Source organism: Anomaloglossus baeobatrachus, chromosome 1 (assembly GCF_048569485.1).
Source record: "Anomaloglossus baeobatrachus isolate aAnoBae1 chromosome 1, aAnoBae1.hap1, whole genome shotgun sequence".
NCBI classification, from domain to species: Eukaryota; Metazoa; Chordata; class Amphibia; order Anura; family Aromobatidae; genus Anomaloglossus; species Anomaloglossus baeobatrachus.
In genome coordinates, this window is record NC_134353.1 from 1,615,487 (window position 1) to 1,642,751 (window position 27,265).

Consider the following 27,265-nt stretch of genomic DNA (forward strand, 5'->3'; position numbering starts at 1 on the left):
GCGGTATAGTGACTGCATAGTGAAGGAGGTAGGCAGTATAGAGAAGGGGCAGCATGGTGGCCAGTGTGAGGACACAGTATGCTGAGGAGGGGGAATGTGAGACTGAGGTGCGGTATAGTGACTGCATAGTGAAGGAGGTAGGCAGTATAGAGAAGGGGCAGCATGGTGGCCAGTGTGAGGGCACAGTATGCTGAGGAGGGGGAATGTGAGACTGAGGTGCGGTATAGTGACTGCATAGTGAAGGAGGTAGGCAGTATAGAGAAGGGGCAGCATGGTGGCCAGTGTGAGGACACAGTATGCTGAGGAGGGGGAATGTGAGACTGAGGTGCGGTATAGTGACTGCATAGTGAAGGAGGTAGGCAGTATAGAGAAGGGGCAGCATGGTGGCCAGTGTGAGGACACAGTATGCTGAGGAGGGGGAATGTGAGACTGAGGTGCGGTATAGTGACTGCATAGTGAAGGAGGTAGGCAGTATAGAGAAGGGGCAGCATGGTGGCCAGTGTGAGGGCACATTATGCTGAGGAGGGGGAATGTGAGACTGAGGTGCGGTATAGTGACTGTATAGTGAAGGAGGTAGGCAGTATAGAGAAGGGGCAGCATGGTGGCCAGTGTGAGGGCACAGTATGCTGAGGAGGGCGAATGTGAGACTGAGGTGCGGTATAGTGACTGTATAGTGAAGGAGGTAGGCAGTATAGAGAAGGGTCAGCATGGTGGCCAGTGTGAGGACACAGTATGCTGAGGAGGGGGAATGTGAGACTGAGGTGCGGTATAGTGACTGCATAGTGAAGGAGGTAGGCAGTATAGAGAAGGGGCAGCATGGTGGCCAGCGTGAGGGCACAGTATGGAGGAGGGCACAGTATGCTGAGGCGGGGGAATGTGAGACTGAGGTGCGGTATAGTGACTGTATAGTGAAGGAGGTAGGCAGTATAGAGAAGGGTCAGCATGGTGGCCAGTGTGAGGGCACAGTATGCTGAGGAGGGTGAATGTGAGACTGAGGTGCGGTATAGTGACTGTATAGTGAAGGAGGTAGGCAGTATAGAGAAGGGTCAGCATGGTGGCCAGTGTGAGGGCACAGTATGCTGAGGAGGGGGAATGTGAGACTGAGGTGCGGTATAGTGACTGTATAGTGAAGGAGGTAGGCAGTATAGAGAAGGGGCAGCATGGTGGCCAGTGTGAGGGCACAGTATGCTGAGGAGGGCGAATGTGAGACTGAGGTGCGGTATAGTGACTGTATAGTGAAGGAGGTAGGCAGTATAGAGAAGGGTCAGCATGGTGGCCAGTGTGAGGACACAGTATGCTGAGGAGGGGGAATGTGAGACTGAGGTGCGGTATAGTGACTGCATAGTGAAGGAGGTAGGCAGTATAGAGAAGGGGCAGCATGGTGGCCAGTGTGAGGGCACAGTATGGAGGAGGGCACAGTATGCTGAGGCGGGGGAATGTGAGACTGAGGTGCGGTATAGTGACTGTATAGTGAAGGAGGTAGGCAGTATAGAGAAGGGTCAGCATGGTGGCCAGTGTGAGGGCACAGTATGCTGAGGAGGGTGAATGTGAGACTGAGGTGCGGTATAGTGACTGTATAGTGAAGGAGGTAGGCAGTATAGAGAAGGGGCAGCATGGTGGCCAGTGTGAGGGCACAGTATGCTGAGGAGGGTGAATGTGAGACTGAGGTGCGGTATAGTGACTGTATAGTGAAGGAGGTAGGCAGTATAGAGAAGGGGCAGCATGGTGGCCAGTGTGAGGGCACAGTATGCTGAGGAGGGGGAATGTGAGACTGAGGTGCGGTATAGTGACTGCATAGTGAAGGAGGTAGGCAGTATAGAGAAGGGTCAGCATGGTGGCCAGTGTGAGGGCACAGTATGGAGGGCACAGTATGCTGAGGAGGGGGAATGTGAGACTGAGGTGCGGTATAGTGACTGTATAGTGAAGCAGGTAGGCAGCATAGAGAAGGGGCGGCATGGTGGGCAGTGTGAGGGCACAGTATGCTGAGGAGGGGGAATGTGAGACTGAGGTGCGGTATAGTGACTGTATAGTGAAGGAGGTAGGCAGTATAGAGAAGGGGCGGCATGGTGGGCAGTGTGAGGGCACAGTATGGAGGGCACAGCATGCTGAGGAGGGGGAATGTGAGACTGAGGTGCAGTATAGTGACTGTATAGTGAAGGAGGTAGGCAGTATAGAGAAGGGGCAGCATGGTGGGCAGTGTAAGGGCACAGTATGGAGGCACAGTATGCTGAGGAGGGGGAATGTGAGACTGAGGTGCGGTATAGTGACTGTATAGTGAAGCAGGTAGGCAGTATAGAGAAGGGGCGGCATGGTGGGCAGTGTGAGGGCACAGTATGGAGGGCACAGTATGCTGAGGAGGGGGAATGTGAGACTGAGGTGCGGTATAGTGACTGGGTAGTGAAGGAGATCGGCAGTATAGAGAAGGGGCAGCATGGTGGGCAGTGTGAGGGCACAGTATGGAGGGCACAGTATGCTGAAGAGGGGGAATGTGAGATTGAGTTGCACTTTCAGTGATTTTGGTACTGAGGGTGAGGGCAGTATAGAGAGGGGATAGCATGGGGGACATTGTGAGGGCACAGCTCAGGAGGGGGAGTGTGAGGAGGGGGCACAGTATAGACATTTGGAAGTATAGTGGGTACACAATGTAGAGGACGGTGTGAAGAGGGGGCCCAGTACTGAAAGAAGAGGCCATGTACCATAAGAATGACATTGTGTGGGTCATTTTGTGCAGGGAGCACAGTGAGGGGCAATTATTTGTTCAGGCGCACAGCGTAGGTCATATACTTATATTTAGGAGCATTATAATCATTCTGCTATTTATTTTAAGGGCATAATGTCGAGATGTGCTGCGGAAAACCCGGGAAGTCTGCAGAGAGGAGCTGTGGATGTGAAAAGTCATCATGACGTCTGGACAAGATGGAGAAGAAAGAATAAGATGACTCCGATCAGGGAAGATGTCACCTACAAGGTACCTGGATGTGACTGTATGTGTGTGATACTCAATGCTTCTCATCAGGACTGTGGTTCCTGTATGGTCCAAAGTCTGATGAATACTGATAACAACTCCCAGCATTTTCTCACAATTGTTAAGGACATACTGGGAGTTGTTAATTCATGTGATACCAATGTATATGGGGATGTGACATTACAATATATTGTTGTAGTAAATTTGGTACTGTAGTCATGTATTGGTGGTTCTGGTGATATATTCGTTTACTGATGAGGGTGCTAGTGATGTATTTTGGTATTGCTTTTGGTTCTGGTGCTGTACACCGTGTGCAGAATTATTAGGCATTTTGTATTTTAGAGGATTTTTTTTATTATTGATCAACAACTATGTTCTCAATTAGCCCAAAAGACTCATAAATATCAAATCTTAATATTTTTGGAAGTTGGAGTGGGTTTTTTTTAGATTTGGCTATCTTAGGAGGATATCTGTCTGTGCAGGTAACTATTACTGTGCAGAATTATTAGGCAACTTAATAAAAAGCAAATATATTCCCATCTCACTTGTTTATTTTCACCAGGTAAACCAATATAACTGCACAAAATTTAGAAATAAACATTTCTGACATGCAAAAACAAAACCCCAAAAAATGAGTGCCCAATATCGCCCCCTTTCTTTCTGATGACACTCAGCAGCCACCATCCATAGATTCTGTCAGTGCTTGATCTGTTTACGATCCACATTGCGTGCAGCAGCCACCGCAGCCTCCAGACACTGCTCCCAGAGGTGGACTGTTTTCCCTTCCTGTAGATCTCACATTTTATGCGGGACCACAGGTTCTCTATGGGGTTCAGATCAGGTGAACAAGGGGGCCATGTCATTATTTTTTCATCTTTTAGACCTTTACTGGCCAGCCACGCTGTGGAGTAGTTGGATTAATGTGATGGAGCATTGTCCTGCATGAAAATCATGTTTTTCTTGAACGATACCGACTTCTTCCTGTACCACTGCTTGAAGAAGTTGTCTTCCAGAAACTGGCAGTAGGTCTGGGAGTTGAGCTTCACTCCATCCTCAACAAGAAAAGGTCCCACAAGTTGATCTTTGCTGATCCCATCCCATACCAGTACCCCACCTCCACCTTGCTGGCGTCTGAGTGGAGCTCTCTGGCCTTTACTGATCCAGCCTCTGGCCCATCCATCTGGCCCATCAAGAGTCACTCTCATTTCATCAGTCCATAAAACCTTTGAAAAATCAGTCTTCAGATATTTCTTGGCCCAGTCTTGAGGTTTTATCTTATGTTTCTTGGTCAGAGGTGGTGGTTTTCCGCCTTCCTTACCTTGGCCATGTCCCTGAGTATGGCACACCTTGTGCTTTTTGATACTCTAGTAATGTTGCAGCTCTGAAATGTGGCCAAACCGGTGGCAAATGACATCTTGGCAGCTTCACGCTTGATTTTTCTCAGTTTATGGGCAGTTATTTTGCGCCTTTTTTGCCCAACACACTTCTTGCGACCCTGTTGGCTATTTGCCATGAAACGCTTGATTGTTCGGTGATCATGCTTCAAAAGTTTGGCAATTTCAAGACTGCTGCATCCCTCTGCAAGACATCGCACAATTTTGGACTTTTCAGAGCCCGTCACATCTCTCTTTTGACCCATTCTGCCAAAGGAAAAAGAAGTTGCCTAATAATTAAGCACCCCTTATATAGGGTGTTGATGTCATTACACCGCACCCCTCCTCATTACAGAGATGCACATCACCTGATTTACTTAATTGGTAGTTGGCTCTCAGCCTATACAGCTTGGAGTAGGACAACATGTATAAAAGTATCATGGGAGCAAAATACTCATTTGCCTAATAATTCTGCACACAGTGTATTTATGTACATTTTACTGATTCTGATCCTGTACACATGTAGCAAGCCATGATTTGTAAAATTACATGACCGCAAGGGTTTCTACATTATGTTAGTAGCATTAAAGGGGTTGTCCAGGTTTGTGATGAAAGTTTCTATGTGACTGCAGACTTTTGAATCCTCAGTGTGCACACTGCACACTGTCAGGACTCTCCGATGCCAGCAGTGAGAGCTTGAGGGCATGTAACTATTGAGTGAGGCTGCAGACGTCTAATTTGAATGTGGCCGGAAGTAAGCAAATCGCATACTTGCAGTCCCATGACTACTTGCTCATGGCACGGGAAAATCATGACAGTGTGCAGTCCGCAAGCTGTGAGAATTCAGAAGTCTGCAGTCATATAACTACAAATTTTCCTTGTTGAGCTGGACAACCCCTTTAATAATAAAAGTAAGCCCTGTAGCATGCCCAATCCAACAACCTGTAATATACTCAATGTAAGGATTCAGCTCTGCTTGCTAATTTTAGAAGTGGTCACATGACCACTTGCAGGTCATTTTAATACTTTGAGTCACAATTAGCTTCTCTTCCTGCTTCTCTTTATGGGCTGTAGTATTTCACTGAACATCGAGAGAATTAGGAAGAGCAGCTCATCGGCACGTGTGAAAATGGCGTATGAGTGGTCACATGACAACTACTCAAACCGCATAAGCCGTGTATAGAAGGGGGCGCCAAACTGAACTCCTACTCCATGGACAGGAAAACCTAGATCCACCTCTGATACTGTGTATGGCATACCGTGTACAGACATCAGCTGCTATGTACTACTCCGGAGACAATACAATAGAGAGCACATTGTGATTTTCAGCAACCATTGCTGCCAGTGAGAACTTTCCCTTTCTTTATTTTTACTATTCCTTGGCTGTCTTAACATTTGGGATCAATAAAAAAATGTGAGTAACTTTATTTTCTGTGTATAAGTGTAAATCTGAATGTGGCAGAACAGGATAAGATCCATGCTCAGTGGATTTATATCTAAATGCTTCAGTTCGTGCTCTACTGTTATGGCTAAAAATGTTAACGTTATGGGGCCCCCACCAGATTTTCTGCCCAGGGGCCCCCACCAACCTTAATCTGGCCCTGATAATGTAACTCATGCTACAAGAAATGTAGCTTCTGATTCTTGTATTCCTTGGATCCGTCCGCAGTAGAAAAGGTACCAGCTCTGACCATGCTGTGACAGGCTAATCATGACCCACAGGAAAAGCAGCCCTATCCTACTTGGCCCCTTCCAAAGAGGGGTGGTATTTTGGGTGCATAGTGTCCCTTAGATTTTTACCCCTCCTTGCAGTTAAGAGTGGGCGATTTATTAGAACATTATTCAGACTTTGGTCCGACCAATGTTTTCTCAGAATCTGTCTGATGGCCTCCCACTGGTTGTTAAATGTGGGGAAGATGATTTCTTCCTCTTCCCTGTAGACCACAGCTGTACACATGGGGTGTCCTTTGCCTGATGATATCTATGGCTACAGTATATCCCTGATTATTGAACCCATCATGTAGGTCCCCTGCCTGACGGTCAAAGGCCTCATTTGTTGAACATTCTCTCTTGAGTCCATCATACTTAGGAGGACGGTGTATGGGCCGGGGAGGCCTGCAGCAGTGCGTTATCAGAGGTCTCCTTCCTGTATATGAATCCTGGCTGTTTATATTCAGTTTGCTGCTACTATAGTGCCACCGTGTGGCCTTCTGGAGATTCAGCCTTCATCTCAGGCTACATCTGTATTTGATTCCTGGTTCATTCAGGGGTTTCTCTCTGACTCCTGGATGTTCTCCTTCCTCTCAGCCTACACCTGTACTTGATTCCTGGTTCATTCAGGGGTTTCTTTGTGACTCGGCCATTTCGGCCATTGGTGTTTCTGAATGTTCTCCTTCCTCTGTCTATACCTGTAGTTGATTCCTGGTTCATTCAGGTGTCTTTTTGTGGCTCGGCCATTGCTGTTCCTGGATGTTCTCCTTCCTCTGTCTATACCTGTAGTTGATTCCTGGTTCATTCAGGTGTGTTTTTGTGACTCGGCCATTGCGTTTTCTGGATGTTCTCTTTCCTCTGTCTATACCTGTAGTTGATTCCTGGTTCATTCAGGTGTGTTTTTGTGACTTGGCCATTGCTGTTCCTGAATGTTCCCCTTTCTCTGTCTATACCTGTATACCTGTAGTTGATTCCTAGTTCATTCAGGGGTTTCTTTGTGACTCGGCCATTGCTGTTCCTGGATGTTCTCCTTCCTCTCAGTCTACACTTGTAGTTGATTCCTGGTTCATTCAGGGGTTTCTTTGTGACTCGGCCATTGCTGTTCCTTGATGTTCTCCTTCCGCTCAGTCTACACTTGTAGTTGATTCCTGGTTCATTCAGGGATTTCTCTCTGACTCTGCCATTGTTGTTACTGGATGTTCGCCTTACTCTCAGTCTACACATGTAGTTGATTCCTGGTTCATTCAGGGGTTTCTTTGTGACTCGGCCATTGCTGTTCCTTGATGTTCTCCTTCCGCTCAGTCTACACTTGTAGTTGATTCCTGGTTCATTCAGGGATTTCTCTCTGACTCTGCCATTGTTGTTACTGGATGTTCTCCTTACTCTCAGTTTACACATGTAGTTGATTCCTGGTTCATTCAGGGGTTTCTTTGTGACTCTGCCATTGCTGTTCCTGGATGTTCCCCTTCCTCTGTTTACACTTGTAGTTGATTCCTGGTTCATTCAGGGGTTTCTCTCTGACTCTGCCATTGTTGTTTCTGAATGTTCTCCTTACTCTGTCTACACTTGTAGTTGATTCCTGGTTCATTCAGGGGTTTCTTTGTGACTCGGCCATTGCTGTTCCTGGATGTTCTCCTTCCTCTCAGTTTACACTTGTAGTTGATTCCTGGTTCATTCAGGGGTTTCTTTGTAACTCGGCCATTGCTGTTCCTGGATGTTCTCCTTCCTCTCAGTTTACACTTGTAGTTGATTCCTGGTTCATTCAGGGGTTTCTTTGTGACTCAGCCATTGCTGTTCCTGGATGTTCTCCTTCCTCTCAGTCTACACTTGTAGTTGATTCCTGGTTCATTCAGGGGTTTCTTTGTGACTCGGCCATTGCTGTTCCTGGATGTTCTCCTTCCGCTCAGTCTACACTTGTAGTTGATTCCTGGTTCATTCAGGGATTTCTCTCTGACTCTGCCATTGTTGTTACTGGATGTTCGCCTTACTCTCAGTCTACACATGTAGTTGATTCCTGGTTCATTCAGGGGTTTCTTTGTGACTCTGCCATTGCTGTTCCTGGATGTTCCCCTTCCTCTGTTTACACTTGTAGTTGATTCCTGGTTCATTCAGGGGTTTCTCTCTGACTCTGCCATTGTTGTTTCTGAATGTTCTCCTTACTCTGTCTACACTTGTAGTTGATTCCTGGTTCATTCAGGGGTTTCTTTGTGACTCGGCCATTGCTGTTCCTGGATGTTCCCCTTCCTCTGTTTACACTTGTAGTTGATTCCTGGTTCATTCAGGGGTTTCTCTCTGACTCTGCCATTGTTGTTTCTGAATGTTCTCCTTCCTCTCAGTCTACACTTGTAGTTGATTCCTGGTTCATTCAGGGGTTTTTCTCTGACTCGGCCATTGCTGTTCCTGGATGTTCTCCTTCCTCTCAGTTTACACTTGTAGCTGATTCCTGGTTCATTCAGGGGTTTCTTTGTGACTCGGCCATTGCTGTTCCTGGATGTTTTCCTTACTCTCAGTCTACACTTGTAGTTGATTCCTGGTTCATTCAGGGATTTTTCTCTGACTCTGCCATTGCTGTTCCTGGATGTTCTCTTTACTCTCAGTCTACACTTGTAGTTGATTCCTGGTTCATTCAGGGGTTTCTTTGTGACTCAGCCATTGCTGTTCCTGGATGTTCTCCTTCCTCTCAGTCTACACTTGTAGTTGATTCCTGGTTCATTCAGGGGTTTTTCTCTGACTCGGCCATTGCTGTTCCTGGATGTTCTCCTTCCGCTCAGTCTACACTTGTAGTTGATTCCTGGTTCATTCAGGGGTTTCTTTGTGACTCTGCCATTGCTGTTCCTGGATGTTCTCCTTCCTCTCAGTTTACACTTGTAGTTGATTCCTGGTTCATTCAGGGGTTTCTTTGTGACTCAGCCATTGCTGTTCCTGGATTTTCTCCTTCCGCTCAGTCTACACTTGTAGTTGATTCCTGGTTCATTCAGGGATTTCTCTCTGACTCTGCCATTGTTGTTACTGGATGTTCTCCTTACTCTCAGTCTACACATGTAGTTGATTCCTGGTTCATTCAGGGGTTTCTTTGTGACTCTGCCATTGCTGTTCCTGGATTTTCCCCTTCCTCTGTTTACACTTGTAGTTGATTCCTGGTTCATTCAGGGGTTTCTCTCTGACTCTGCCATTGTTGTTTCTGAATGTTCTCCTTACTCAGCCTACACTTGTAGTTGATTCCTGGTTCATTCAGGGGTTTCTTTGTGACTCGGCCATTGCTGTTCCTGGATGTTCCCCTTCCTCTCAGTTTACACTTGTAGTTGATTCCTGGTTCATTCAGGGGTTTCTTTGTGACTCGGCCATTGCTGTTCCTGGATGTTCTCCTTCCTCTCAGTTTACACTTGTAGCTGATTCCTGGTTCATTCAGGGGTTTCTTTGTGACTCGGCCATTGCTGTTCCTGGATGTTTTCCTTACTCTCAGTCTACACTTGTAGTTGATTCCTGGTTCATTCAGGGATTTTTCTCTGACTCTGCCATTGCTGTTCCTGGATGTTCTCTTTACTCTCAGTCTACACTTGTAGTTGATTCCTGGTTCATTCAGGGGTTTCTTTGTGAGTCGGCCATTGCTGTTCCTGGATGTTCTCCTTCCTCTCAGTTTACACTTGTAGTTGATTCCTGGTTCATTCAGGGGTTTCTTTGTGACTCTGCCATTGTTGTTCCTGGATGTCCTCCTTACTCTCAGTCTACACTTGTAGTTGATTTCTGGTTCATTCAGGGGTTTCTTTGTGAGTCAGCCATCTCTGTTCCTGGATGTTCTCCTTCCTCTCAGTTTACACTTGTAGTTGATTCCTGGTTCATTCAGGGGTTTCTTTGTGACTCTGCCATTGTTGTTCCTGGATGTCCTCCTTACTCTCAGTCTACACTTGTAGTTGATTCCTGGTTCATTCGGGGGTTTCTTTGTGAGTCGGCCATTGCTGTTCCTGGATGTTCTCCTTCCTCTCAGTTTACACTTGTAGTTGATTCCTGGTTCATTCAGGGGTTTCTTTGTGAGTCGGCCATTGCTGTTCCTGGATGTTCCCCTTCCTCTCAGTTTACACTTGTAGTTGATTCCTGGTTCATTCAGGGGTTTCTTTGTGACTCTGCCATTGCTGTTCCTGGATGTTCCCCTTCCTCTGTTTACACTTGTAGTTGATTCCTGGTTCATTCAGGGGTTTCTCTCTTACTCTGCCATTGTTGTTCCTCAATGTTCTCCTTACTCTGTTTACACTTGTAGTTGATTCCTGGTTCATTCAGGGGTTTCTTTGTGACTCGGCCATTGCTGTTCCTGGATGTTCTCCTTCCTCTCAGTTTACACTTGTAGTTGATTCCTGGTTCATTCAGGGGTTTCTTTGTGACTCTGCCATTGTTGTTCCTGGATGTTCTCCTTCCTCTCAGTCTACACTTGTAGTTGATTCCTGGTTCATTCAGGGGTTTCTTTGTGACTCGGCCATTGCTGTTCCTGGATGTTCTCCTTCCTCTCAGTTTACACTTGTAGCTGATTCCTGGTTCATTTAGGGGTTTCTTTGTGACTCGGCCATTGCTGTTCCTGGATGTTCTCCTTACTCTCAGTCTACACTTGTAGTTGATTTCTGGTTCATTCAGGGGTTTCTTTGTGAGTCGGCCATTGCTGTTCCTGGATGTTCTCCTTCCTCTCAGTTTACACTTGTAGTTGATTCCTGGTTCATTCAGGGGTTTCTTTGTGACTCTGCCATTGTTGTTCCTGGATGTCCTCCTTACTCTCAGTCTACACTTGTAGTTGATTTCTGGTTCATTCAGGGATTTCTTTGTGACTCGGCCATTGCTGTTCCTGGATGTTCTCCTTACTCTGGGCTAGCTCTTTTTGTCCTCACAATTTTGCCTGTATTCTTGCTGAAAATTACTAATAAAATATAATATATTTCTTACAGATGACATTTTTGTATATGTCGTCCTGTCTGTATTTATGTAAACTAATACAAATTGTTACCTCTTAATCAGGTTCTAGTATTATTGGTCTTCTTCATACTGTAGGAATTAGCACAAGGGTCTTATAAAGCGAACCACACTGGAGCTTTTGTAAGTTAGTGGTCTAATATACGGCTGGAGGGAACAATACATTGGTCCAGTGCTAGAATGTGACTGAAGGTCCGGAGTCACGGAGGCCCACAGCCTCCACGCGCTGGTTCATGGTTGCTGAGGTGTCCCACCTAGTCCAGGACACTTGTCCTTGTACCACCTATGCCTCTTCCTCTTGTGGTCTGGATGGTGGAATCATCTCTATCCCAGTATTCCAGCCTCATTGCAGCACAGTGTTCACTGGTTGGGGACACGGATGACGTGAGCTAGAACATTTCTGGCATTCCCTGGCAAAGTGTCCCATGTGTCCATAGTTATGGCAGCTTAACCCCCCCTCGCCCCGACGCTGGCCCACCTTGGGATCTTGGGAAACCTCCGCTCTTTGTGAAGTCTGTAATCCTTGCAGTTCCTCCTCTCACTGGTAATTACTTTTTGGTTGATATGACTTTTTGACAGGTATCCATCACTATATTCTACTCCCCACTTTGGATTATTAGTCATTGAGCTGTTCTGAGTAGTTTTAAGAACCCCATGTGGTTTGTTTTTCCTTAATAACAAGGGTTTTTTCCATCTAGCCGGAGAATTCTATAACTAGTGTGAGACTGTGACCGGGGTTATCTATGACGGCCGGTATGTCTCGCCCAGGTTGTGCTCACTCCATGATAGAAAGTAAATCCACTATAGGGTTAATGCTGTTTCCCTACAGGCTTAAGGAAGGGTTAAAAGGAAACAGGAACGAGGGCAGGTGTGCCGGGTGTGGGGGAAGTGACCAGAACTTCCTGAGCCCTCTGCTGGAGAGGCACATGTATTTTGTTATGGACTTTTTTGTTTGGACATTAAACACCGTGTGCTGTGAACCTTGATGCCTGGATCCCGTGTCTTCTGCTGCGCAGCCGACCGCGCTACCTCACATATGGTGGAGAATGCGGGCATGACAGCCGGTGAGGTGTAGCATCCATCCCTGGTGACCCAGCTGCGCATGTCCTGGATTCGAGCGGCTATACTACAGCCCAAACCCGGCGACGCCATGGAGGACATACTAAAGCATTTGGCTCAGGCTAATGCACAGCAGCAACAGGCTAATGCACAGCAGCTACAAACCAATGCACACCTGCTCCAATCCTTGCAAGTGCAGAAAAAAAAAAACTCCAAGAACAGTTGGATCAGGCCAATGCACGTCAGCAGCAATCCTTGCAAGTGCAGGTCAAAATGCACCAAGAACAGATGGAGCAGGCCAATGCACGTCAGCAGCAATCCTTGCAAGTGCAGGACAAAAGGCACCAAGAACAGATGGAGCAGGCCAATGCACGTCAGCAGCAAGCCTTACAATTGCAGGAAAAAAGGCACCAAGAACAGATGGTTCTCCTGGCCAAGTCGATCCGTGCCGGACCGGCAGCAACAACCCCGGGACCGGGTGACGACGGCAGCGTCCGGAAAGCGGTGAGACAAGCGTTGCAAAAGATGACCCCGGGTGATGATGTGGAAGCGTTCCTGGCGGTGTTTGAGCGGGTGGCCGAGCGGGAAAAGCTGCCGACCCCGCAGTGGGCTGAGGTATTGTCACCCTATCTGACGGGGGAACCCCAAAAAGCGTACCTGGACCTCGGTACCGAGGACGCCATTGACTATGTGACCCTGAAAGCCGAAATACTGGCTCGGTTGGGGGTGAATACCTATGTACGGGCTCAGCGGGTAAATCAGTGGTTCTATGAGGAAGCCAAACCCGTACGCTCCCAGGCCTATGACTTATTACATCTTGTAAAAAAGTGGTTGCAGCCTGACACTCTGAGCCCGGCGCAAATGGTGGAAAGGGTAGTAGTGGATCGTTTTGTGCGCACTTTACCCGTCACCGTTCAACGGTGGGTAGGACAGGGTGACCCGAGTACCCTGGACCAATTAGTGTCCCTGGTAGAGCGGCATGTGGCTACGCAGGACTTGATACGGGACACTGAGACTTTGCGTACCGCCCGTCGGTCCGGCCCCTCCAAGCCTAGGGCCAAGGACCCACCGCCGACACCGGTACAGGAGTCCGCTACCATCCTGGCTGAGGCCGCGCCCGCCGTTCCTGAGGTCCGGAAGGCCATGTACCCTAAACGACAACTTGTCAAGGGGGTTTCCTTCCCTATTAGATGTTGGCGGTGCCAGCGGGTGGGACATATGGAAGCCCAGTGTCCACTCACCACGGAGCCCATGGATTGTGGGGTTACCCGGCGGGGTTCAATGTATGCTCAGGTGGTGTGTACCGCTGACCTGGTCTCCCCAGAGACAGAGCCCCACTTGTGCCAAATACAGGTGAATGGATGTCCGGTTACAGGATTGTTGGATTCCGGAAGCTTAGTGACCCTTGTGCGATCCACCTTGAGAGCTAAAGTAAAGGCCACAGGACGCACTGTGGGGGTGGTTTGCATACATGGGGACCGCCACGACTATCCCACGGGGATTGTCACCATCACAGCACCTTGCGGTCAGGTGCAACATGAGGTGGGACTTCTTAACACTCTTCCTTATGACGTGATCCTAGGAAGGGATCTGCCCTATTTTTGGACTTTATGGAGGGGACCCCCTAAGTCCCCTCAGATATTGGTCGGTCCGGGACCTGAGCCCTACAATCCTGAATCCGGGACACCTGCCGTAGGGGTCACGATGATAGGGACAGAGTGTGAACCCGATAGGTCACCCCTAGAGGTATTGGCAGGAGAGGCTGAGACGGTCGAGCCCATCCCGGAGTTGGAGGCGTCCCCGGATACGTTTGGGACAGCCCAACTCCAGGACCCTACGTTAATACATGCCCGGAGTCGGGTGACAGTAGTTGACGGGGTGGCACAGCTGCCCGGTGCCCAGGTAAGGTACCCCCATTTCACTCTTAAGCAGGATTTACTCTACCGGGTAGATGAAATACGGGGCGTAGGGGTAGAACAGTTGGTGGTGCCCCAGCCGCATCGCCGGCGGGTCCTCGACTTGGCTCATAAACACCTGATGAGTGGCCACCTAGGGGTCAAGAAAACGCAGGAGAGAATATTGCAAAGGTTCTATTGGCCCGGGGTCTTTGGGGAGGTAAAACGGTTCTGCGAAACCTGCCCGGAGTGTCAGCTTACTGCACCCCTGACCCATTTTCGCAGTCCGTTGGTACCGTTACCCATTATAGAAGTCCCTTTTGAACGGATAGGGATGGATCTGGTGGGGCCCCTCGTAAAGTCCGCTCGAGGGCACCAACACATCCTAGTGATCGTTGACTATGCCACCCGGTATCCCGAGGCGATACCTCTCAGACATACTGCAGCAAAGCTTATAGCTCGGGAGTTGTTTGCTGTGTTCTGCCGGGTGGGATTGCCCAAGGAGATCCTTACGGATCAGGGGACCCCATTCATGTCTAAAGTGACCAAAGAGCTATGCCGGCTACTCCAGATCAAGCAGTTGCGTACGTCTGTGTATCATCCGCAAACGGACGGTTTAGTCGAGCGTTTCAATAAAACCCTGAAAACCATGCTAAGAAGGGTGATTTCAAAAGACGGGAAAGACTGGGATATGATGCTTCCCTATTTGATGTTTGCCATACGAGAGGTGCCACAGGCATCCACAGGGTTTTCGCCTTTTGAATTGTTATACGGGCGACATCCCCGGGGATTGTTGGACCTGGCAAAGGAAACATGGGAACAAGAGCCCACCCCCCATAAAAGTGTGATTGAACACATTTTGGGTATGCAGAACCGCATAAGCGCGGTCATGCCAATTGTGAAGGAGCACTTACAGGAGGCTCAGGCCGCGCAAAGCGGCCGCTACAATAGACAAGCCACCGTGCGGACCTTTAAACCCGGGGATCGGGTGTTGGTATTGATCCCCACGGCGGAGAGCAAATTCCTGGCTCAGTGGCAAGGCCCCTACGAGATAAAGGAAAGAGTAGGGGTGGTTAACTATAAAGTGTTGCAGCCCGGTAGGCGGAAACCTGAACAAATATACCATGTCAACCTATTAAAACCTTGGCAGGAACGGGAAAGCCTGATGGCTGTTTTTTCCCCACCTCCCTCCTCTTCGGGTCGTTCACATCCGGCTCCAGCGACCTCCGGAGAGGACGAACCGGAAGTAAGGATTGGAGAAGCCCTCACCAAGCAACAGAGGCGAGAGGCCAGACGGTTGGTTCAGCAGAACCCCGATGTCTTCTCCGAGCTGCCCGGTAGGACCAGTCTGATACGACATGATATTGTCACCGAGCCCCACCTGAAGGTACGCCTGAAGTCATACCGGGTGCCGGAGGCTCGACGACAAGCCATATCGGAGGAAGTAAAGACAATGTTACGCCTGGGGGTCATCGAAAAATCCCGGAGTGAATGGGCTAGTCCGATTGTCCTAATACCAAAACCCGATGGCTCCTTAAGGTTCTGCAATGACTTTAGGAGATTGAACGAAATATCCAAGTTCGATCTCTACCCCATGCCCCGGGTGGATGAGCTGATTGATAGGCTGGGACAGGCGCGATATTTTACCACGCTCGACCTGACCAAAGGGTACTGGCAGGTGCCACTAACGGAGTCCGCCAAGGAGAAAACAGCTTTTGTTACGCCGGAGGGTCTCTTCCACTATGTTGTCTTGCCTTTTGGGTTACATGGCGCTCCGGCCACGTTCCAGAGGTTGATGGACTTAGTGCTGGAACCCCACCAGGCGTATGCATCAGCGTACCTGGATGACATCATTATTTACAGCTCCGATTGGCAGACCCACTTGGAACAGGTACAAGCGGTGGTGGACGCGCTTCGAACAGCCGGATTGACAGCCAATCCCAAGAAATGTGCATTGGGACTCACGGAAGCCCGCTACTTGGGCTACGTGATAGGCCAAGGAGTGATTAAGCCCCAAATTAACAAGGTTGAGGCGATCCAGAAGTGGCCTAGACCCCTGACCACGAAGCAGGTTAGGGCCTTCCTGGGTATCGTGGGGTACTACAGGAGGTTTGTAAAGGATTTTGCGGGACTATCAGCCCCCTTGACGGACCTTCTCAAAGGCAAGAAGTCCGTCATGGTGCGGTGGACTCCGCAGGCCGAGGACTCCTTCCGGGCCCTGAAGGGGGTCCTGTGCGGACAGCCCGTTCTGGTCAACCCTGATTTCCGGAAGGAGTTCATAGTACAGACTGACGCCTCGGAGGTTGGCCTGGGGGCAGTGCTGTCTCAGGTGGTTCAGGGGGAGGAACACCCCGTCACCTTCTTGAGTAGGAAGCTCACCCCTCCCGAGCGGAATTATAGCGTAGTGGAGAAGGAGTGCCTGGCGATCAAGTGGGCCTTGGAGTCCCTACGCTATTACCTGCTGGGACGGCAGTTTCGCTTGGTGACGGATCACTCTCCACTGGTCTGGATGAGGTCCGCCAAGGAACGGAATGCCCGGGTTACCCGGTGGTTCCTTTCTCTGCAGAACTTCCGGTTTACGGTTGAACACCGGGCCGGTAGGTTGCAGGGCAACGCCGATGCCTTGTCCCGCGGCCCGTGCTTGATGGCTGGAGTTCAACCCCGCACGCTTGAACTGAGGGGGGGGGTATGTGAGACTGTGACCGGGGTTATCTATGACGGCCGGTATGTCTCGCCCAGGTTGTGCTCACTCCATGATAGAAAGTAAATCCACTATAGGGTTAATGCTGTTTCCCTACAGGCTTAAGGAAGGGTTAAAAGGAAACAGGAACGAGGGCAGGTGTGCCGGGTGTGGGGGAAGTGACCAGAACTTCCTGAGCCCTCTGCTGGAGAGGCACATGTATTTTGTTATGGACTTTTTTGTTTGGACATTAAACACCGTGTGCTGTGAACCTTGATGCCTGGATCCCGTGTCTTCTGCTGCGCAGCCGACCGCGCTACCTCACACTAGGGATAGCCTTCGTTGAGTGGGGCGCCATTTTCTCATTAATTAGGGTTCCGTCCTCCTCATCAAAGTAGAGATATATTCCCATAGGGCAATTGAAGGGACATTATAGAGATATAATATAATTTCCTCCCATCCATGTCCACGTTTCCTCTATCAAATGCCTATTCTAATAAATGTACAGTGGTTACGGAAAGTATTCAGACCTTTTATAAATTTTTCACTTTGTTTCATTGCAGCCATTTAGTAAATTCTCATTAATGTGCACTCTGCACCCCATCCCCCATCTTGACAGAAAAAATACAGAAATGTAGAATTTTTTTCCAAATGTATTAAACAATAAAAACCTGAGATATCACATGGTCTTAAGTATCCAGCCCCTTTGCTCAGACACTCATATGCAAGTTACATGCTGTCCATTTCCTTGTGATCCCCTTTAAATGGTTCTACTCCTTCATTGGAGTCGAGCTGTGTGTAATTACACTGATAGGACTTGATTTGGAAAGGCGCACACCTGTCTATATAAGACCTCACAGCTCACACTGCAGGTCACACCAAATGAGAATCATGAGGTCAAAGGAATTGCCCAAGGAGCTCAGAGACAGAATTGTGGCAAGGCACAGATCTGGCCAAGGTTGCAAAAGAATTTCTGCAGTACTCAAGGTTCCTGCAACGCCTGCCTGGATCAACAGACTCAGATGGGATGTAATGGACAGCCTAGAGGGAAGCCACTCACCAAGCAGGACCCCCAGAACCCTGAAACCCTTTAACCCCTATACAGGGATTTGGAATTACACAGGGCCCTGGAGATCACTACCTGTGGAAGGCTACAGTCCGATGAGAGTAGTCGTCAGGCAGGGTCAAACCAGGAATAGCAGAACAGGGACAGAATCGGCAGGCAAGGACGTAATCAGAAAACGTAGCAGAGGTCAAATCTGGATCAGGCAGCGAGGTACAAAAACAGCAGGCAGAAGGGTAGTCAGAAAACACACAGATGTCAGCACACAGGAATCACTAAACAGAATAGGGCAGACCAGGAGCCAGGAAATCAGAACTATCTCTGGCAGAAGTCAGCAGACAGGAGGGGAACTAAGAAGGGTGTGGTGTCTTCCCATTGGCTGTAGCTGAACGCTGGCAACTTCAGCTGGAAGACACACGCCACCCACAGTCAGCCAGTGGTACTGCAGATCCCAAGATAACCCAGCCCAGTGGATGATCGGAGCCTGTGCCACCGGTGCCGCTGGTATCGACTCCTCTCCCATCACCAGCACCATCCACGGCAGGAACACGGCGTCGCCTGGCGATCGGAGCAGAAGTTGCTGGAGCGGACTCCGGTGGTGACGTAACAGTTCCTCAGAGCACAGTGGCCTCCATAATCCTTAAATAGAAGAAGTTTGGTATCACGAGAACTCATCCTAGACCGGGCCGTCCAGCCAAACTGAGCAATCGTGGGAGAAAAGCCTTGGTGAGAGAGGTAAAGAAGAACCCCGAGATCACTGTGGCTGAGCTCCAGAGATGCAGTAGAGAGATGGGAGAAAGTTCCACAAAGTCAGCTATCACTGCAGCCTCCACCAGTCGGGCCTTTATAGTAGAGTGGCCCGACAGAAGCCTCTCCTCAGTCCAAGACATATGGAAGCCGCATAGAGTTTACAAAAAACACATGAAGGACTCCCAGACTATGAGAAATAAGATTCTCTGGTCTTATGAGATGAAGATAGAACTGTTTAATGATAATTCTAGGCGGTATGTGTGTAGAAAACCAGGCACCGCTCATCACCTGCCCAATACAATCCCCACAGTGAAACATGGTGGTGGTATCATAATGCTATGGGGGTCTTTTTCAGCTGCAGGAACAGGATGACTGGTTGCAATTGAAGGAAAGATGAATGTGGCCAATTACAGAGATATCCTGGAAGAAAACCTCTTCCAGATGCTCTGGACCTCCGACTTGGCTGAAGGTTTACCTTCTAACAAGACAATGACCCTAAGCACACAGCTAAAATAACAAAGGAGTGGCTTCAGAACAACTCTGTGATGATTCTTGACCGGCCCAGCCAGAGCCCTGACCTAAACCTAATTGAGCATCTCTGGAGAGACCTGAAAATGGCGTCCACCAACGTTCACCATCCAACCTGACGGAACTGGAGCGGATCTGAAAGAAAGAATTGGCGAGGATCCCCAAATCCAGGATCCCAAGAAGAGTCATGGCTGTACTAGCTCAAAAGGGAGGGCGCCTCTACTCAATACTGAGCAAAGGGGTTGAATACTTATGACCATGTGATATACTGAGCAAAGGGGCTGAATACTTATGACCATGTGTTATACTGAGCAAAGGGGCTGAATACTTATGACCATGTGATATACTGAGCAAAGGGGTTGAATACTTATGACCATGGGATATTTCAGTTTTTCTTGTTTAATAAATTTGCAAAAATGTCTACATTTCTGTTTTTTATACTGTCAAGATGGGGGATGGGGGCAGAGTGTACAATAATGAGAAAAATACCAAATGGCTGCAATGAAACCAAGAATGAAAAATGTAAAGGGGTCTGAATACTTTCTGTACATGCTGTATATACTTTTGTTTTGTAATTGTTGGATATTTCTGATTTGTAACTCCGATTGTATTAAATCCTCCTTACTATCGATTTTTGTGTTAACCAGCTTGAATATATCCAAGACATGTTCTGCCTCCCACGCCCCCAGTCCTTCTATCCTCCGAGTGCATGCCATGTGTAATGTGTTGACAAAATCCCGGTGTGTGTGTGCCCCGGGCTTGTCAATCTCCCGAATTTTCCTCCGGTAGGTTCCAGGCTTGATTGCATACCTCTCTAGTAATGCGCTGCGAACGGTAGAGTAACATCTCTGAGGACAGAAGACAAGTTATTATTATTATTTATTATTATAGCGCCATTTATTCCATGGCGCTTTACAAGTGAAAGGGTATACGTACAACAATCATTAACAGTATATAACAGACTGGTACAGGAGGAGAGAGGACCCTGCCCGCGAGGGCTTACAGTCTACAGGGAATGGGTGATGGTACAATAGGTGAGGACAGAGCTGGTTGCGCAGTGGTCTAATGGACTGAGGGTTATTGTAGGTTGTAGGCTTGTTGGAAGAGGTGGGTCTTGAGGTTCCTCTTGAAGCTTTCCACGGTAGGGGAGAGTCTGATGTGCGGAGGTAGAGCATTCCAGAGTATGGGGGATGCACGGGAGAAATCTTGTACGCGATTGTGGGAAGAGGAGATAAGGGAGGAGCAGAGAAGGAGATCTTGTGAGGATCTGAGGTTGCGTGCAGGTAGGTACCGGGAGACTAGGTCACAGATGTAGGGAGGAGACAGGTTGTGCATGGCTTTGTAAGTTATTAAAAGCTTCTCTTGGTTTTCTGGTCAGGCCAATGCTCAAAAATCTCGGCCAGTCATCGATTGAAACCTCATGCAGCAGGCAGATGTTCTGAAATAACCAGAGATGGTCCACAATATCCAAGGTGTCTTCACTGAACTGTGCTATGTCCCAGTTACTTAAAGATGTGGTCCCTCCACAGAGCTGTTGCCTGAACTGACCTCCTCTTGGTGGTGATCTCAGTCACACTCGGCCAAGCATTGTATAAGGGTTGCCCGTTTTTCCTCCATAAATCACTCTAGGTCTCTCCCAGAGCACAGGGCTCTTAGCTCCTCCTTGAGCCTCTTGTAGATGTAGTCTGCCATCTCTTATGCCAAGTCACTGCTCAGTAACTTTCCCTGATAAGCTGTGCACAGATAGGTGATCCCACTGCTGCCACCACTTGTGAAGAGCTGAGGTTATTATTATTATTATTATTTATTTTTATAGCGCCATTCATTCCATGGCGCTTTACAGTGAAAGAGGGTATACATACAACAGTACACAACAGACTGGTATAGGAGGAGAGAGGACCCTGCCCACGAGGGCTCACAGTCTACAGGGAATGGGAGATGGTACAATAGGTGAGGACAGAGTTGGTTGCGCAGTGGTCTACTGGACTGAGGTTATTGTAGGTTGAGGGTTATATTAATCACCTAGGCAGGTTAACGATGCAACAATTTTTATTTCTTCCGTATATGGTCTTACAGCAACAATAGTCCTTATTGTGTATACATCTCTAGCTGAAAACAATAGTCCATGGTATAGTTACTCAAATCCAGATGATAAATATCACAAGCGTAGCAGAATGTGTATGCAGCCCCAATCTCTATAGTCCATTCATGGGCACCACGATCTGACTACAGCAACAGATCCTCGTCCGTCCTGCCACATCACATTACCAACTCCCTAGCTAAGCATGTGGCTCACAATAGCACCTCTCTTTGGGTTAGCCCCCTGGATGGGCAGAAGTACTCATCACACCCACCCCCTTAGACATTTTCTACATAAAGCTCAAAGTATGACGGTTCTAGAGCCCAATCTCCAGCCCGGTGTGAAAAATTGTGTGTTAGAGAAACTCCCTGTAGAGAGGAACAAAAAAATTCATAAACCCCACTAGATGCAGGACAATGAAGCCTACTGCAAGCCTGATTACATTAGAGTCCATGAAGGCAAACTAGGATGACACACTGTTACAACCCCTTCCCCTTTCAAATTATGTACCTTAAACTGATGAGCAAGCAATCTCCTAATAACACAAAACAATAAGATCGATGTAACCAGGGCTCCGTGCTGGAAAAAGTCCAATAGTCTTTAGTTCATGGACAGCTCCTCACAACGTCCAAGATAAGCACTTTATTTTATCACATGAAAAAGCCTGTAATTACTATAGGTGACTTGTGTTTTGTTTTTTTTTTGTTTTTTTTTACCTCAGGGCCATCTCCTCATCTGGGGTCTGTGGCTCTATGCTTTATGGCCTGCCTTCTATCCTAACTCCCACTGCATGCTGGGAGCTAGACTGGGACCAACTAGAAGCCAACCAAGACAACTTCCATGCCCTAAGTCACTGTCTGCAGGTGGGCATCCGTATACACTCGCTCCATGCAAATAATTGTCAGCGTTTAGCCAAAGTAACGCGGCATTGTAGGCTGCATAGTGTGCATTACCATATGGTGTTAGCCAAATAGTATGCTATAGTGACCATATTGTAATAGAAATCAGGTAATGAGCTAATCATAGTCACTATATACAGCATACGTAGGGGATGAGACGTGAGGGGACAGTGTATATACAGCATACGTAGGGGATGAGACGTGCGGGGTCAGTGTATATACAGCATACGTAGGGGATGAGACGTGCGGGGTCAGTGTATATGCAGCATACGTAGGGGATGAGACGTGCGGGGTCAGTGTATATACAGCATACGTAGGGGATGAGACGTGCGGGGTCAGTGTATATGCAGCATACGTAGGGGATGAGACGTGCGGGGTCAGTGTATATACAGCATACGTAGGGGATGAGACGTGTGGGGTCAGTGTATATGCAGCATACGTAGGGGATGAGACGTGCGGGGTCAGTGTATATGCAGCATACATAGGGGATGAGACGTGCGTGGTCAGTGTATATACAGCATACGTAGGGGATGAGACGTGCGGGGTCAGTGTATATGCAGCATACGTAGGGGATGAGACGTGCGAGGTCACTGTATATGCAGCATACGTAGGGGATGAGACGTGCGGGGTCAGTGTATATGCAGCATACGTAGGGGATGAGACGTGCAGGGTCAGTGTATATGCAGTATACGTAGGGGATGAGACGTGCGGGGTCAGTGTATGTGCAGTATACGTAGGGGATGAGACGTGAGGGATCAGTGTATATGCAGCATACGTAGGGGATGAGACGTGCGGGGTCAGTGTATATACAGCATACATAGGGGATGAGACGTGAGGGATCAGTGTATATGCAGTATACGTAGGGGATGAGACGTGCGGGGTCAGTGTATATGCAGCATACGTAGGGGATGAGACGTGCGGGGTCAGAGTATATGCAGTATACGTAAGGGATGAGACATGAGGGATCAGTGTATATACAGCATACGTAGGGGATGAAACGTGCGGGGTCAGTGTATATACAGCATACGTAGGGGATGAGACGTGCGGGGTCAGTGTATATGCAGCATACGTAGGGGATGAGACGTGCAGGGTCAGTGTATATACAGCATACGTAAGGGATGAGACGTGAGGGATCAGTGTATATGCAGTATACGTAGGGGATGAGACGTGCGGGGTCAGTGTATATGCAGCATACGTAAGGGATGAGACGTGCGGGGTCAGTGTATATGCAGCATACGTAAGGGATGAGACGTGCGGGGTCAGTGTATATACAGCATACGTAGGGGATGAGACGTGCGGGATCAGTGTATATGCAGTATACGTAAGGGATGAGACGTGAGGGATCAGTGTATATACAGCATACGTAGGGGATGAGACGTGCGGGGTCAGTGTATATGCAGCATACGTAAGGGATGAGACGTGCAGGGTCAGTGTATATACAGCATACGTAGGGGATGAGACGTGCGGGGTCAGTGTATATGCAGTATACGTAGGGGATGAGACGTGAGGGATCAGTGTATATGCAGCATACGTAGGGGATGAGACGTGCGGGGTCAGAGTATATGCAGTATACGTAAGGGATGAGACGTGCGGGGTCAGTGTATATGCAGCATACGTAAGGGATGAGACGTGCGGGGTCAGTGTATATACAGCATACGTAAGGGATCAGACGTGCGGGGTCAGTGTATATGCAGTATACGTAGGGGATGAGACGTGCGGGGTCAGTGTATATACAGCATACGTAGGGGATGAGACGTGCGGGGTCAGTGTATATGCAGTATACGTAGGGGATGAGACGTGCGGGGTCAGTGTATATGCAGCATACGTAAGGGATGAGACGTGCGGGGTCAGTGTATATACAGCATACGTAAGGGATCAGACGTGCGGGGTCAGTGTATATGCAGTATACATAGGGGATGAGACGTGCGGGGTCAGTGTATATACAGCATACGTAGGGGATGAGACGTGCGGGGTCAGTGTATATGCAGCATACGTAAGGGATGAGACATGCAGGGTCAGTGTATATGCAGTATACGTAGGGGATGAGACGTGCGGGGTCAGTGTATATGCAGTATACGTAGGGGATGAGACGTGAGGGATCAGTGTATATGCAGCATACGTAAGGGATGAGACGTGCAGGGTCAGTGTATATGCAGCATACGTAAGGGATGAGACGTGCGGGTCAGTGTATATGCAGTATACGTAGGGGATGAGACGTGAGGGATCAGTGTATATGCAGCATACGTAGGGGATGAGACGTGCGGGGTCAGAGTATATGCAGTATACGTAAGGGATGAGACGTGAGGGATCAGTGTATATGCAGCATACGTAGGAGATGAGACGTGCGGGGTCAGAGTATATGCAGTATACGTAAGGGATGAGACGTGAGGGGTCAGAGTATATGCAGTATACGTAAGGGATGAGACGTGCGGGGTCAGTGTATATGCAGCATACGTAAGGGATGAGACGTGCGGGGTCAGTGTATATGCAGCATACGTAAGGGATGAGACGTGCGGGGTCAGTGTATATACAGCATACGTAGGGGATGAGACGTGCGGGGTCAGTGTATATGCAGCATACGTAGGAGATGAGACGTGCGGGGTCAGTGTATATGCAGTATACGTAGGGGATGAGACGTGAGGGGTCAGAGTATATGCAGTATACGTAAGGGATGAGACGTGCGGGGTCAGTGTATATGCAGCATACGTAAGGGATGAGACGTGCGGGGTCAGTGTATATGCAGCATACGTAGGGGATGAGACGTGCGGGATCAGTGTATATGCAGTATACGTAAGGGATGAGACGTGCGGGGTCAGTGTATATACAGCATACGTAGGGGATGAAACGTGCGGGATCAGTGTATATGCAGTATACGTAAGGGATGAGACGTGAGGGATCAGTGTATATACAGCATACGTAGGGGATGAGACGTACGGGGTCAGTGTATATGCAGCATACGTAAGGGATGAGACGTGCGGGGTCAGTGTATATACAGCATACGTAGGGGATGAGACGTGCAGGGTCAGTGTATATGCAGTATACGTAAGGGATGAGACGTGCGGGGTCAGAGTATATACAGCATACGTAGGGGATGAGACGTGCGGGGTCAGTGTATATGCAGCATACGTAGGGGATGAGACGTGCGGGGTCAGTGTATATGCAGCATACGTAGGGGATGAGACGTGCGGGGTCAGTGTATATGCAGCATACGTAGGGGATGAGACGTGCGGGGTCAGTGTATATGCAGCTGTCATGATGTATTTTACCTTCTCACTGTATTTGCTGTAATACTATGTCAGGATGTGATGTCACTTTCCTTTGGTTGTACTTACTGAACACTTTGAAATGTCTTGGGATGTAAGTAACCATACCTTCCCCCCATCTCCTGTGTCTCTGGGCCCATAATGCAATTATCTCTTGTCCACACAGCCAGGGGAACTTCTCATTGTTTCGTAAGCAGTGGATAACGCCAACTACACAAACCTGTAGACATCTCGGAGCCAACCTTCTAGAATCTTCTAGTGGGCCCAACCATTGCATAGACACTTACCCTTGAGGGGCGGGCCCACGAGCTCAAACAATTCACTCCTGTTTCTAAATGCAGTTTGGAGTTGAGTTTTTGAAGAGGAAGGGAGCGAGATCTGAATCTGCGGACAGACCTCGCCGTCCAGTGGATTGTGTGGGATTTCTGGGACTCTGAAAAGGACTATTACGTTGTGATCTGGCACTTTGGATTATCGGGAGGTGCCCCCGAATCTGTTTTATTTGGACTTGTCGTGTGCTGTTCCTGTATTCCTGTTAGTAAACCTGTTGGATCATCCTCGGCCTGTTGTCTCTCTTTGCTCTGATGTACACCCCGTCACAAACTGGTAGCAGCGGCGGGATCAGAGCAGAAGAAATGGAGGACAACAGCCAATCGACGTCTGAAACCAGAACCTCAGGATACAGGAACTGGACTGTGGCGAGTCTACAAACAAAGGCCCGTGAATTAGGTGTCGGCTACAAAGGACTCTCTAAGGAGCAACTAATTGAGGCATTGGAACACGCTTGCCTGCAAGATGGCACCGAGGAACAATTTCCACAGCAAGGGGAGCAAAGACGGGAGCCGGAGGTGAATACCCAAAAAAGTCAATGGGTTGTGTGGTACAAGGAAAAGATGTCACTGCTTGGAGATGAGGCCACCATAGAAGATAAGAGGGAGGCCATGCGTGGAGCTGAAGAGAAGGAGCGCAGGATGGAGGAGATGGCATTGCTGGATAAGCAGCTCGCTGTGGAAGCCGCGAGAGGTTCCAGACAGACTGTAACCCCAGCACCCATCATGAGAGAACTTCCCAGAGTGTCCCGCAAAGACTTCAAGCAGTTTAATGAGGCTGCTGGTGACATTGAGGGCTTCTTCCAGGACTTTGAGCATCAGTGTCGATTAATGGAAGTCCCAGAAAGGGAGCGCGTCCGGCATCTGGTTGGGCTCTTAGAGGGTGGAGCTGCTGCAGCCTATAGAGCTATGGACCCTCGGTGGAACTGTGAGTATGCGGACATTAAACAGACTATTCTAGAACATTATGCTGTAACGCCAGACACTTACAGGACTCAGTTCCGTACTCTAGCATGTGATGAGGAAGTGTCCTTCAAGATGTATGCCCACAAACTCAAACATCTGTGGCATCGTTGGTTGGAGGCAGAGGAGGCCTTAACCTTGGAGACCGTCCTCCAGGTCCTCCTAAAAGAGCAGTTTTACTTCAAGTGCCCCGCTGAGATCCGGGAATGGGTGCGTGAAAGGAGACCAGCCACTGTGGAGGAAGCTGCAGCTCTAGCTGATGAGGCTCTCACCATCAAGCCTCAGTGGAAAAAACTACTACCCAGTGAGAAAAAAAACACCAACCCCCCAACGCTGGTGGCCCCTGGTGTGACGGGGTATGCAACAGAGCAGTGAGGGACGCCAGGCCAAGGAACAATCCAAAGGGCTTTATTGGAACCACAAAGAATAAGCAGCAAACATAAATATAAATCCTTCAAATCTGCAAGGAGTCCACAACAGAAAAACAAAAGATCCAGGGGCACCGCCTGGTATTCCGATGCCAGGGGAATTAGGGCAATGGTCCTTATATGAGTTCCTTGAGTCCAACAGGTGAACAACAAAACGCAATCCCACGTGGCCGCGGATCTCCAGTCTGTAACAGTCCACACACACAGACCCCAGGATCCAGCCTCAGCTATGGATCCTAGTCCTTCTCCAGCCGAGCTCCAACTAACTGAACTAACATGTTCTTCTCTCCTGGGATCAGCCCCTTAGTTGGGCACACCTCCCCCTGG

General features: G+C 48.7%; 1 protein-coding gene across 1 annotated transcript in view; it reads left to right on the plus strand.

The window, feature by feature from the left end:
- Positions 1 to 27,265, plus strand: part of M1AP (meiosis 1 associated protein) — a 193,340-nt gene that overhangs the window by 76,880 nt on the left and 89,195 nt on the right. The window contains 1 exon segment of the mRNA XM_075345395.1: positions 21,778 to 21,919. Within this exon segment, the coding sequence (XP_075201510.1) occupies positions 21,778 to 21,919 (142 nt within the window).